The following is a 14,878-nucleotide window of genomic DNA, read 5'->3' on the forward strand; positions in this document are numbered from 1 at the left end:
CTCTCTGCAACTTAGCAGACACTGGTACCTCTGAGAAAAAATGTTTAAAGAAATTGGAGTGATTCAAGTTAAAAAAAATAAATAGTTGGCACATGTACATAACGAATATTTTTTCTTAACCCTGTCAAAAATTATCAATGGTCTATTAATTCAGATGCTTAAAATAAGCAGCAACCCTAATTAAATCCCACAAATAGAGAATATTGCTCAAATAAGGAACATTTGTATCTTTATATTTACCAAAATTTTATCTGTATACCCCAGATCTGAACAGAAGTTTTATGTTTTGGCCCAGATTTATTTAATATACATTTTGTATTGGCACAATTTTTCCTTTTAAATCCCTATTTCCATCCCCCCCCTAAAAAAAAAAAAAAATTACATTAGCTTTGAAGTTCAGAGTAGTCTGTTACAGAAACTTCAGGAACTAGAAGGAACCTCATTGCTTATTTCATTTCATTTATAAGCAGGGACGATCTCTAGCTGGAAAACAGTGACGTTTACTAACAAATTCTAGGATAATATGCACTTTTTATGCTTTTGTATTTCTGAATATGAGAGATATATTCAGCAAAATGTATGCAGTATTATGGGTTACAAACAAACCCTGGAAACCCATAGTAAAATATTTTTTAAATTGCAAAGGCAGGTACTTAAAAGAGCAGAATGTCGGGTTCACGGCTTTACATGAAGTATCTTGCCCTGCTTTGTTTCCACCTTGAGCAATGAGTAAGGCAGGAGTCCTATCAAACAGAGTACGTAAACTAACAACTAAAAATTACAGTAAAATGCCTGTGAACACAGAAGTTCTGAATCTTCAGCACTACAGTATAAGCACGGACAGGAGTCATTTTAACTACAGCGTTAACATATTTGGCAGAAGGAGAGTAGCTGCGGGTACTACGGGGCATGTAACCTGCTTAGCACAAGGAAACAGTGTGTACTCAGTGAGGGAGACGGTTCTTAGACCATTTTACAGGGTGACTGGCCCATTCTTGGAGAAGTGGGTGGAGACCCCGTCTCATCCTTTTCTCCTCACCTTGGGAGAGATAATACTTGTATTACAATTTATGACCTCAGGAAGGGACGGACAGATTTGTGGAGCTAAAAGGCAACGATCTGCTTTTAACACCAGAGTTGTCTCGGAAAGAGGCAGTACAGGTGACTGGAGCCACGTATGGAGCGCAGAGGACTCGGCTTGTAGGCTACCACATGTCCAGGCATACAGTCACCGTCCCGAGCCCTGTAGCTCCTGCTACTAGTCCTTGAATTTGACAGGTGGTTGTTCATGTCTTTTAATTATGGAGTCAGGATACTTAAGCTGTGTATGAACAGCAGAAGCAAACTGGGCTTTTCATATTCCAAGTCAGCAGCCAGATGCAAAAGGAACGGCAGGGAACAAACGCTGTTGGTGCAGGGGAGAAGGCTGTTGTTGCATGCAAATTTCCTCGCGTGTTTGCTGCAAATAGAGAACCTCTAAAATGAAACGCTGGAAGAATATTTCACAGCATATTTCTAAGTCTGCCTTTAATAGCACACCAGCTGTATGGCTTCTCTCAGCAAGATCTTTTTGGAGCAGTTAGATAAGTGAATTGAGGAAGATGGGTGGCAATGAACACTGCCCATTTGGGCTGCTACATGAACATGCATCCACTCATGTATGAGAGAGGCCCTCATTTTGGGCATCCCACAAATATCCCATATAACAAAGGGTTCCTCATGAAGCAGAAGGTGAAGACTGATTTAAAAGGCCGTTAACATGAGAAGGAAAAACTGTCAAAGACAGGGAAAGAAAAATAGGCTGCAGAGAAGAAAATGACATAGAAAAACTCAACTGTAATGCTAATTATGTAGAAACATCTGAATTTTTCCCTTCTTATTCATACTAGGTTTTAGTTACATACTGTCTTTTCCCACATTCTCCTCCTTCTACAGTTTATTTAGCAACCACACAGAACAGTCCTGCTATAAACTGACTCCTCAGATGTGCTTTGTGCATTGGAAAGTCTATTTCAGAAGGTGCATAGTATCCACTTGCAGGAGCTATCTTAATCTTCTCTGTATTATTCAAGTTTTAGTGCACGGGCTGCCAAAGCATATACATTATTGAAAAGATGCTCTCACCAGTACTGACAATACAGTTCTTCAAAAAAAAATCATGCTATTCTACATTTTTGCTTGCATTCAGAAGCTTAAGTAGAAATGAGACAATGCATAAATCCAAAGCAAAACATCAGTATGGGGCTCAACCTAGACGAATCCATATTTATACATGCAGCAATACATAGCATATGTCTCTATATATGCTTATGTGTATGTTTAAGCATCTAAATATATATATAAAAGATGTATAAATACAGTGTGCTTGTGCATATATTTGTGTGTGTCTTATGCATATGTAAAAATGGTGAGAGACAAATAGTGCAGTAGACAGATACACAGCAAATTACTACTACAGCAGCCCAAAAATGCAGGCAATCAGAAAACAGCTTTGTTTTTCTTGTTTTTATCTTAAATGTAAACACTTATAAATGACATTATCAGGTGAGGCAGCAAGCAGCAATCTGTCCTTTAAGCCAATCGCGCTAGAGAAGGTTGATGTGTCATAGAAGAAATGATGCAAATGCAAAGGAAACTGTGAGATTGGCGCCTCTGGATTTTTCATAGTCTGGGTATAAACTGAATTGATATCACAGTAGATCATTACCTCATGACAAATGGTTCACTTTGCTGCCAGCGTTTCTGTACCTTAGCTTTACTGGGTAATCTTCATCATAGTTTGCAGGTATAATGGTTCTACAGAAGCTTTTTCCTTGTATTGTGGTAAATAAGCAATACTACTAAGATCTCAATGTTAAGAAAACAAATAATTGGACAAGGAATAATGGAGATAAGGAATAGATATTTAGACTGAAAATAGGAGTGTCTGATCTGACCACTAACGCAATGATCACATCTACTATAGTTTGGAATTTTGTCTGCAAGCACCTTACTAATATTTGCATCGATAAATGGAGAGTCATCAAAGGTGTAACCTTCCAAACTTGCCTTGTTACACACTCTTGAACATAGTGCTGTACCTGGAACTCCAGAACTTACAGGAAATCGTAATTGAAGGCCCACAAAACAAAATAAAACTCAGATCCTTCCCAGCATGGGTTGTGCATTTTCTTATAGACCTCCAAGAGGTGAGACCTTCACCTCAGGGAAGGTACAATACTAGGGTCCCGTACAAAGCAAAGGTCCTATATAATGCTGCAGAGGACCTGTAATTTGCTGCATCCCTCATAAAATGATCCTGATGCTACTCCCTGTAATCTGGAAAAAAAAAGAAAAAAAGAAAATACTGACTTCAAGACACACCTACAACGCAGATTAAAGCGAAAGGCTGCCTAGGCTAATTTCTTGTGAACGGGACTCACTTTTTGCCTGCTAGGTATCTTTAATATGAAAAGTGTCAATACTTTTATGAGATTTTTTTAATTGCTTAAAGTACTCAACAACATATTATTAAAATAAATATAGTAATTTGGAATATCTCCCCTTTCTCAGATTTCCACTGTTTATTTTTCTAAATCACATATGCCTGGTAAGTCACACGTGCCTTTTGTCAGCTACAAGTAGAGTCTAGTACTGGTGAGAAAGGTTTTCTTGAAAATGACAGAGTTAACGTGCATGCCTTGCTTCTGCAGTCCTCACTTACAAAGACATGCTAATGCCCTGCTAGAATAAATGAAATTGTTCACATTAACATATACTGCAGTATTTGACCTCACACCAACTCTCAAATTTTCTTAACATGTTTCCTTAATGGGGAAAAATTCTTAACATTCGCACTGTAAGTAAGAAAGCAATGAATTACATATTGGTTCCTGAGCTGTGAATGCACAAACCAGTTTGTGAAGGTATATGAGTTCAGGCCTACAACTCTGTCACTTACATTGCTTGACGTTCAAGTCAAACCAAAATTTGACATTTAAGTGAGTGTGTTACAAGTTTGGAAGGACTTATCATCTAAATAGAAATACAAAGCTATTCTATTTTAACAGTAATCTTCCTTCCTTCCTTCCTTCCTTCCTTCCTTCCTTCCTGCCTGCCTGCCTTCGTGCCTGACTGCCTTCCTTCCTGCCTGCCTGCCTGCGTTCCTGCCTGCCTTCCTGCCTTCCCTTCCTGCCTTCCTTCCTCTCCTTCCTTCCTGCCTTCCTTCCTTCCTCTTGTTCCTTTCCTTTTCTTTTCTTTTTTCTTACTTTATCACTGATAAAGCTTTGAGAAAGTACCGTGCACTTTCTGTAAATACTTATTTTATCACATTTTCTTGATTCTATTAATTGAAAGGGATTGCCATCATTTCTGAGGATTTAAATGCTTTGGAATATTGTACATGTATTAGAAGTGGATCTGATCTGCAGAGTCTGAAAATTGTAAAGGAAATTTAAAATTATGTCACAAATGTATGTGTATGGACCAAATGTATCTGTCCTTTTTCATGTCCATAAAATGTCAGTAAAGAGGAGCATCTCTATATTCTGTCCATCATTATTACTATACTTCATCTTCAAAGAACAAAATATGCCTTTTCTTCATCACAAACAGGCAGTTTCAAGTTATGAAAAATACAGCATGCCATCTTTAGACACAGTGTTCCAATCCCCACCACAGAGAATTTTATTTAGCTGTGTGATCACCTGTTCAAAGTCTATAGGAGTAGAAATATTGATTTCACTCAAGAAATACACCGCTTTAACAGAATCTTTCTGGCAATTGTGCTTTTCAAGAATGGTTGTGTTCAACTTAGTTCTCTGGCTAGTATTCATCACAGAGACTTCTCGCTTTTGCACAGAGCATGTTAAAGTTGTAAACGTGTGCATTTGAGTTGGATTTTCCGTAATAGTTTATACACCGTCTTCATTCTTCGAGGCTTTGTACACTTAGAAAACAGCATACTGTAATCATCATGACTTTTGTTTTTTTTTACTTCCTTCTGTATATGAATTCTTCCTACACAGAGGAAGGTAAATAATAGAGACAGTCCCTGGAGTCAAGATTCTTCTTATTCTGTATAAGATGTCCCCACCGAAGTGTAACTATACTATAAACTCTTAATATTCATACATGCATTTTTGCAGTCACGTATGTTACCCATAATGCAGAGTTGTAAGCAGAAAGTGTGAGCGTTTATGTGCAAAAGAATGTTCTTGCTATGCTCAGAGACCTGTTTGTGGCTTTAAATGTCCATATCTTGTGTGGGTTTACATCGGACAATGTTGCTCTACATATTTCTCTCTCCCCTCATTTTCTGTAAAGTCTATTTCACTGCTCCCCTAGCTTTTCTAAAGAGGTACGTAGACCTGCCGCCTTCTCAGCTGATGCATTTCATTTGGGGATACACAGTGTGACGTATTCTACAATGTGTCATACTAGATGTTTTTAATAATTCTTCTGACATATGTATTATTCCTATAAATATTCCAATTTATAGTTGAAATCGGTGGGGTCAGGATTTCACCATAACAGTGTACTAATTTGTTTTAGGAATGCAAATTATTTTTAAAAACTTCACCAAGTCTCTACCTGCGTAATAGAAGCATTTTTGTGATTTTTAGTTCAAGCCTCCACTGACAGTGGCACTTCTTCAAGTAGAATTGAAACATTTGTTTCATACTTTAATGACCAAATGTAGTTTCTCCACACGGCACCATAACTATTCTTAGAGAGAACAGCTCCTTTTCGAGTGAAATATTGAAAAATGTTGACTGAAAAATAATGAAAAATACTCCTCCATGTGCTTGCTTTGGGAGTTCCTTGTAGCTAAATCCTCTATACACAACCCCAGTAATTTATACACATGCACACATGTGTGTCAACGCCTCCAGATAACTGAGGTTAGAACTATAAAAAGTAAATATAAAGATTTTGGGTTACTAAAGTATTATCTGATGTAGTCAGTGATTGTCACCGTTTTGGTTTTTTTTTTGAGAGAGAAAGCAAAATCATCGATTGAAAATGGTGATATCATTATTTTTGCCAGAAAATCATACGTGATCGCAAGTGTTGATCGTTTGCCTCGATTGTCCAGCTTCCTCTGGTAAGGCAATAAGGTTTAGTTACGAGGGTCTAATCTGGCTCAGAAGAAACATCAAGTTCAGGGAAGCATTTTAAGGAAAGTGGGGCCTTGATGTAGATGTATTGCACAGTAGCTCTCGGTAGTTTCCTTGATATACAGGGTTAAGAAGAAAGTATGATAATTTATAGAGAAATTGTGACACTCAGCACTAGTACATTTCTAAGCTTTGAAGTGACACAGCTTGTAACATTCCATATTTCAGGTTCTGGCAAAGCCAAAAAATTAGTTCTTGTATATGTAACTAGAAGAGGGGTGATTTTCATTTCTAAGTAGCTAAAGCATGTCTTTATATATACTGTATATATTACCATATATGTTAGGTATAAGATATAAAAAAATTTATTAAGGCCTATGTCTGAATGTTGTGCATTCTGAAAATTCAAGAACAATTTCAAAGGGAGGGTTTGAAAAAATTCACATTTCATTTCAAGGAAACAGATAATAATAGGTTAAAAGCAGGTTTAAGATTGTCAAGGATGAATGTCAAATGCCTTTATCAAATGACTATGCATATAATGGATCACAGCTTCCACATATATCTATTTGTTATAGATGTGTGTAGCTGCTTAAGTGTACCTATTAATTGCAAACACCGAAATACAATCTGTTCTTGTTTTACAGTGCTTTCCTATACGCATATCAGAATGAGATAATTTTATAAAGATAAGATCAAACCTAAGAAATTGAAAACAAATGGTTTAACTCTTTGAGAGACAGAAGATGAAAATATTTGTTTTTTAGAAACGGAAGAGAGGGTAGACATACAGTAGAACATTTGAAAATATTTCCAGGAATGAAAGTACAGAAGATTGATATTTTTGTTTTTCTGTTTTCCCTTTCAGATATTCACATCCTTATTTTAATTAACTTGCTCATATAAATACAGCAGGATTGTTGTATTTTTTTAAATAACTCTTTACTGAATATGCCAACAAGATAATATATAGTGTATAGTGAGGTTTTGAAGTTAACAATGCGTGCAACATGGCAGATTGCAGAAAACAGATAATGCAGACTTCAAACCATCTATTTTTCCATGTTAAAGATAGAAAGTATACCAAACACGTAACAGAATCAAGTGTGCATGTCTCAGTTAAAATCAATTTTATGAAAGATCACCTTCAGATATTTGGGCCCAAGTGATGGTAACAATTTTTTTAGTAGCTTATCTGTATCTGAGAGGATCAGAATTCAGCTCTTATGAGGCACATTTCCAGAGAGCCCCAGTATAACAAAAGCTCGCCAAATCTCTTTCATACTAGTTTTCCAGATGGACTACTAGCCAGTGTCCTTCTAAAGAGCAAGACATTCTCTACTGTACAAACATTTAATGCCAAATGCTTCAATATTTCCTGTAGTATCATCTGGGATACAAAGTGCCCTGTTCAGTAGAGTTCAGGGAAGGAGAGATCACCAGCTTCCTAGGACTATCTTTGTGTTTAAAAGAGAGCATCAGGCAGGATTTGATGAGGCTCAGAGCCAGTAACTTTTGGTTTTGGCACTCATTTCTGTTTTGTTTTTCCACTGAGCTGGAAAGATAGGTCATGACTAAAACCATTATTCTCATGTTCTAAAGAAAAAACTTTAATATCTCCATGTTATAATTTGAGGTGAAAAAGTACTATAAATGGAGAATTCAATGGGAATTAACCACTTCACTGTCAAAAGCTGAGACTGAACTTTCACTTCAAGGTCATTAATAAAGTGCCTTATGTAGACCCTTAAAACCATAACAACAATATAAGATGCATAAAGTTCTTCTGCTTGCAAAATTAAAATAGATACATTTCTCAGAGGGAGAAATTTTCTCTCACGAAAAAAGAAAATGATTGAGACAAAAGTATAGTTGAACTACTGTAGCAGCAAATAGCATATGTTGCTTCATTTTTCTGTTTTACGTGACATTCATTGTAGTCTTTTATTGGCTTACAGGGAAAACTGCTAATATCTTTTCAGTCCAAAGTAACCCAAACCCTAAATATTGTTATGAACAAATTCAATAATAATGTCTCCAATAAGAACCTGTTAACACAAAGTCCATGCATTCATCGGGTGTTTGTTTCTGCCAGCAAGCTACATGCAAGGAACACTTGTTATAGTGACAGAATCTGTGAAAATGGGGACCTGTTTGTAAATAAACAGGTCTTCAGAAGGAATCCAAGCACTGGACACAGCAGTGTTGTGATACTGCTTCAACATAATTTCACTTAAACTCTTATTTTATTCCACTCACAAATCTTTCTGTACATTATGTCAGCTATATTAGCAGAATACAATGGAAGATGGATGAGATTCTGTCTGTAAACCACACATTTGCCCCTAGGTCCAATGAACCTGTTCAAATCAGGACCTGGAAGTGAACATTTTGGATGAGTTGCCTATGCACACAGATGGGACTTCTGCTCTACAGCATTTAGCTAGTATCTGTGGTCAGATATTTGCACTAAGTGAAGATGAATGCATTTTTATGAAGCCCAAGGAAAAAGCTACTAATCTTAAACTTCACATGGCCAAAATATCATTGTCCATTTTTAACTCTACTTTTTCCAAATACTTTACCTAGTGAAAATTGCCTGTTATGTACTTATCTAGGTGTGACTTGAAATGAAGTCTCAGCTGTTTGTGTGACTGGCACTTTGAAAAGTCACAAATCCTGTTGTAGGTTGAAATACATTAGCTCTTTTGCAGCTGGATAGCAATTAGAATTGGGAGAAACGTTCTTCAAATGAAAACATGACCTTTCACTTGACTACAACTGTGCATTTGTTTAGATAATACTCCCAGCTCTATCCACAAATTTTGGTATAAGTGGCTTGCTACTTTTTTTCAGAAGAGTATTTATAGAAAAGAAACTTTGTCAGAACCCCATATCAATATATATATATTCTTCTTCATACTGAAAAGAAGCATAAATTATGCTATCTTTAATATCGTTTTGATTTTTGATCTAGGTAAGCAAGTCATAGTCCACAGATAGATATATATACATTTCATCATCTGAGATCAAAATGAACAGTTTGTGAATGCCTTCGGCTTTCCCCCTATTAGGACAGTAACCACATTTGTTGTCATCAGTTTGGACTTGTGGATCATTCACCTGCAGTACGGCTGAACTCCCTGAATAAGTCATTTCCTACAAATAAGGCGCCTAGCTCACCTTGAAACTATGGTATCCTGAGGCCTAGAACAGAAGATGTTCATCAAGGAGGACAAAGATTCCTTCAGCATCAGTCATTGAAGTACAAAATTCTAGTAAGCATGTACTTTCAAAGGATGCCTTTTGAAATCAAACATACGTCTAGTTATTTCGGTGAAATTAAATACTACATCCACGCCCAATGGGAATCTCTGGCTCTACTTAATTTCAAACAAACTCCAGCATGCAATGGAAGTGTGCAGAAGCACAACTATTTGCTGCTTGTCTTGTGGGCTTTGGCACCTAAAACATATTAAACAAACGAAAGAAAGGTATCAACCTTCTCATCATAATCTTCAGTAAATAGGTCACAGAAAAAAACACTTTGCATAGACGTTTCTACCTAGAATTACACCATTTGAAATCATACGGCAGCCTTTTATTCAGCAAAATTTCAGTGACTTTACTATTACAGTAGCCACACAGGTTGCCTAAAATACCTGTTATAGCTGGAAAAAATAGCAAATATACAGAATATAGAGTGGAATTTCAAAATGTGATTATAAAAGGTGTTGGGGGGAGGATGTTTTTCCTTATACAATGATTGTACTTTGCAATCAGTCATAACTGGATTCATTTTGCCATTGCAGAGAATGAGTGTTATCATGCAATTTGAATTTGCGTGACTGCACACTCATAGACTGTTGGGTTTCAAGAATGGGTTAAGTGAAATGAGCAAAGGAAAGGATTAAAACCCTCTCTCCCAACATAAGCAGCAGTGAAAAGTCTAAGCATTCCACAGTGAAAGTGCTTCAGTCTTTACTTCCAATTCATTTCTAACAACTTCTTCTTGTCCCTAGTTGGTCACTGTAAAAGGTTTTCTCTTTGGTTCCCTACTCCTTCAGGAAAGTTTTGTCTCTCTCTTTTTTTTCCTCTTTGTTGTGAACTTTTGCTTGTCCCCAAGCTTAGGAGAAAGTGAGCTGCATTAAAAAACAAACAAACAAACTGAAAGAAAGGAAGAATTAGACTCCACCACTGAGCTGGCAAGAAATCCAGAGTTCTTGGCAGTCACAGAGTCAATGGAATGGCTGGAACATTATATCATTTTGAGAGCAGCATCATGGTTTAAATACAAGCACGATGTTTCGCATGCTGCATGTAAAGCCCAAGGATTCAGAAGGTATTCCAGCTAAAGAATCTGAGGGAATAAAAAAGCAAATTCTAAGCCCACCTACTGCTTATAAAGCACAGATCATTGTGGAAAAATTCCAAAAGCTTAAGATAAAAGAAGGGTAATTCAGAGGGACAGTGTGTTCTTGTGTTCTCAAAATTCCTCAGCTAATCAAACGTTTAGTTAGTGTCCACCTCTGTATACTTGAAAAAAAAAAATTTAAAAAAAAAAAAAAATCCAGTATTTATGTATGATTTTCCCCACTGAACATATTCCAGTTCATAATAGGCCTGAAGGCCTTTCCAATAATAAATAAATTTTTTTAAGATCTTTCTTACTCATTTTCTCTGTTTGTTTGTCTTTTTTTTCCTACTTCTCCGTACTGAACATAATTCAGACCCCTAAATCAAACAGGGCTTCAGCCATAAAAGTCAATAGCAACCTTTCCATTGGCATCATATTTTGCATCATGTTTTCAGCAATTTACACTTCTAGATTCCAAATTCTACATGAATACCGCAGAGCTGAGAATACTCAGAATTTCCCTCATTCAGGTTTTACCTGAACATGCTGTGTCAACAAATGCTGCTCTATTAAAGAGAGGTGCAACCTAATGACAGCTATCTGTTACATACTGATAACCTTCATCTCCCACTGAGAAGGGTCAGAGAATGCCTAAAGCTTCTTAATCATAATGAAAAGCAGGAACAGTTTCTATCATAAAAGTATATAGTGTTGGGGGGCATTTTCAGAGTAGCTTTTGCAAATTGGAAACAAGGTCACTTTGAGTTTGACATAGAGCTCTGTCTACCTTTCCTATTCCTAATATATTGGGAGAAAACTAATCAAACAAGTAGCCTTTTTGGTAGCACTCAGAACTCCAGCTTTCAGTTGGAGGTAGGAAATGCAGAACTGACAAAGGGGAACAGAAGTATTTCCAATTGTTTGAAGCTCAACAGCAACTGCCGGATTCAAGTCAGGAGGGTCGCACCCATTTTATCTGAATTGCTTTTGTCCGTTTCTAGTGATCCTGTTTTAATATGCACTTATTTTCCTGTACTACAGGACACCTAGAAACTTAACATCCCTCAGACAGCTTCGACAGCAAAGTGGTTAATGTTTGAAGAATGAGTCATTCTTTCCTTTGCCATGACATTGGGTTCTTATTGTACAACCCTGTACAGTACTTAGCAATATTTTTTAAAGATTTAAAAAGCAAAGAGTTACAAAACCATTTGCAATTAACTTGAAATAGAAAAGATAGCACTTTTTTTAAATCCCATTATATAGTACACCGTATAAATTACAGAGTATTCAAATGCATAAATGCATCTGGGTAACATTTATCAAATGTAATTTTTTTCATTGTTGTTGGGGGGTTATTTTTTCCAGAGTTTTTTTCTCTTTGTCCTAGACACCCCCATCGCCCCTCACTATCACGTATGACAGTGCTCCAGGTCTGAGACATTGCTGTTGCAGTATCGCATGTTGTTGGGGATATGGCAGTCTGTGTAGTTAATGCCCCCGTTTGGGGTATAAATGGGCTGCAGTCTGAAATCTCCTTTAAGGAGCTGATCATTATTTAAGGAGACAATCTGGAAGCTGGTTTCCGTCATCTCCAGGATGGAGTTGTCTTTCTTGGTCCCTGCCTCGCAGTAGTCATCTTTCCGACGGCCCCGGTTATATTTCCACTTCTGGGAGGTGTAACGCCCTTTTTTGTGCATATGCCAGCAAAAAATACTGAGCAGGACCACGAGGACAAATATCACTGCACCCCCAATCAACCCTGCCAGCAGAAACGGGGAGCCCAGGTTCTGAGAAGTCGTCTGCTCATGGCTGGAGGGGATGTTGCTGCCATTGCTCAAAAAGGAAGCCTTGGTTGTGGCTTCTGAACAGACAGTGTCTTCTCCAGTTCGGTAATTGTTATAAGTATCCAGGGGAACCAAACAAATCCGATAGGTGGATTTGGGCTCCAGATTTACCAAGCTTAAATGTTGCTTCTCACCACTAACTATTCGTTCCTGAACAATTCCTCCTACCAGACTATGGCCCATTTTAACCCACGTGAGTTTATATGCCACCACGGTAAAGAGAGACATCCAGTTAACTTGGATGCAAGTGTCATTCACAAAATGGATGGAGAGCTGAATCCGTTCGGATATAGGAGGTGTCACCCTTTCTCTGTCCTCCCTGTCAGGCACAGTGGGGAGTGTGGCTATGGTGGGAGTGAGAGGATTATATTTGCTACTTGGGGGAGGAACTGATGAGGTGGGAACTAATGTAGTTGGCATGGCTGTAGCTGGGACTGGGGTGATGATAAGCGGCAGACCAGGGGTGGTGGTGGGGCATGACAACATATTCATATTGAGCTCCCTGACTGCCATACCTCGGACCTGCTCTGGTCCCTGACACATAAAACCCCGTACATTGATGGAAGCGGGAATAAATTTGAGCCATTCAGTGACCCACTTAATACTGCAGTCACATAACCAGGGATTATTCCTTACAGTGAGTTGCCTCAGGTTGTGGAGATTATCAAATACCCCCTTTACCAACATCCGAAGCTGATTGTTGGAAATATCAAGACGTTCTAGCTTGTGGAGGTTTGAAAAGGCTGTAAGTGGTATATGGGTTATCTGGTTGTCCTGCAAGTAGAGCCTTAGCAGATGTGTACCTGGAAGATCGGGAGGAGGGTACGTCAGTGAATTCCGCACTATTGAGAATTCCTTGAGCTTGGAGAGGTGGCTGAAGGTGCCTTCAGCTATGCCTTTATTAGTAAGGAGATTGCCATCCACAATCAGACGCTCCAGACTTGTAAGATTCTGGAAGGCCAGGTCTGAAATGACAGCAATTCGGTTTTCGTCTACTCGAAGTTCTTGTAAGTCCACCGGAAGGCCTACTGGCACGCTGCTTAAGTGATTCTTGGACAAGAACAGAAGCTTGAGGCTGACGGCTTCCCGGAATGCCCCATCCTCAACGCCAACAGTGGAGATAGAGTTATCATCCAGGTGCAGCTCTTCCAGCTTCAAAAGCTGAGCAAGGGCAGCCCGAGAAATGGTCTGAATGTTGTTTTCCTGCAGGTGAAGAACCCTGACGTTCTTGGGCAGGTTCATGGGGAATTCATCCAATTGGTTGCCATACAGGTAGACTGTGTGCACAGACTGAACATTGTGCAACTCTGCAGGAAATCCAGCATTATTAATTTGGTTATTGTGGAGGTAGAGGACGGTTACACCCTCCGGTATCCCAAGAGGCACTGAGGTCAAGCTTCGCTCATTACAGTAGACAAAGTTTCGGTCACAGCGGCACACTTTTGGGCAGGCGAAAGTTTTGGACACCTGCATGTAGACCCCCAGGGAAAAGATAAGCCATGATTTCATAAGAACAGCCCAATCTGTGGGCCACATTCTAGTCCACAAACCCATTTCTAATTTAAAGAAATAAAGTACCAAAGCGTTAAAGAACTAATAACAATAAAGCACAGGTAGCAAAATCTCAGGTCATTAAAATTGACTTCTATTTATGTCCAGTGTTCAGCCCAGAGTTAAAGTCCTGGAGGCTAAATATAAAACAATCCTTTTATAATTGGCCTACCTCCTATTTTTGATAAGAAAGCCACAGTCTTATTAGCCAGGGTTACAAAGTTTGTTGCCTTCCTCCATGTGTGCTGAAAGAAACAATAGCTGTGTCTTTGCAGGTCAGCAACAGGTTAATTTAAAGCTACCAAAAGTTGTCTGTGTATGAGTTGCTTTGAGGGATGATATTTCCTTTCACTGAAGTCTGCTGGTGTCACACTCAGCTTTCTGAAGTCAGCAAAGTCCTCATACCAGCTATCTGCCGGATCTGGCCTGCCTGTAAAAGAAAAAAGAAAAGAATAGCATGTGATGTTTAATAGGGAAGATCAAGCCCATTGGAAGACTATTCTAAGGCTGTGCTCTTTATGGATTTCTGGAAAAAAAAAAAGGCATTAATATTAATCATTGCTTAATATTACTGTTAAATAGTTTTGGAATAGATTTGATGCAAAGTCCTTGCAGTGATTGAAGGACTTTCCGTGACCACAGTGAAGGCTAGATCTATCATTTGTGTTTGCATATTGTACCTCCAGTGTTTGTCCTCTCACAGTCTGTTTCAAATACTAAAACTAAAACATTTTTCAAACATAAAACTAAACCATTTAACTGGAATTTTTTCCCAGATTTTTTTTTCTTTTGCACAACCACTGACTTCAATGAATGCTATTCACTGGTGCCTGACAGTAGGCTCTAGGACATACTATTTAATCACACTCTATGTTTTTTTTTAATTTCCTATCAAACTCTGGAATGTTCTGCTTCTATTTCTGTAATGCCATTATGTATATTCTCCAGTTTAACACATGCTGCCAAATTATTGCACCTCCCTCCACAGTGAATTAGCTACTTGTGAGGACAGTTTTTTAAATAAG

At 38.1% G+C, this 14,878-nt stretch overlaps 1 protein-coding gene across 11 annotated transcripts in view; it reads right to left on the reverse strand.

Annotated features, from left to right (window-relative positions):
* Window positions 1–4,641: 4,641 nt before the first annotated feature.
* The window catches only part of FLRT2 (fibronectin leucine rich transmembrane protein 2), a 67,256-nt gene continuing 57,019 nt past the window's right edge, over window positions 4,642–14,878 (reverse strand). For all 11 annotated transcript variants that reach the window (XM_054199562.1, XM_054199555.1, XM_054199557.1 and 8 more), the window contains one exon: window positions 4,642–14,283. In XM_054199562.1, the coding sequence (XP_054055537.1) occupies window positions 11,868–13,856 (1,989 nt within the window). In that variant the 5' untranslated portion in view covers window positions 13,857–14,283 and the 3' untranslated portion in view covers window positions 4,642–11,867. The remainder of the gene's footprint in view (window positions 14,284–14,878) is intronic.

Source organism: Rissa tridactyla, chromosome 4 (genome assembly GCF_028500815.1).
Source record: "Rissa tridactyla isolate bRisTri1 chromosome 4, bRisTri1.patW.cur.20221130, whole genome shotgun sequence".
NCBI classification, from domain to species: domain Eukaryota; kingdom Metazoa; phylum Chordata; class Aves; order Charadriiformes; family Laridae; genus Rissa; species Rissa tridactyla.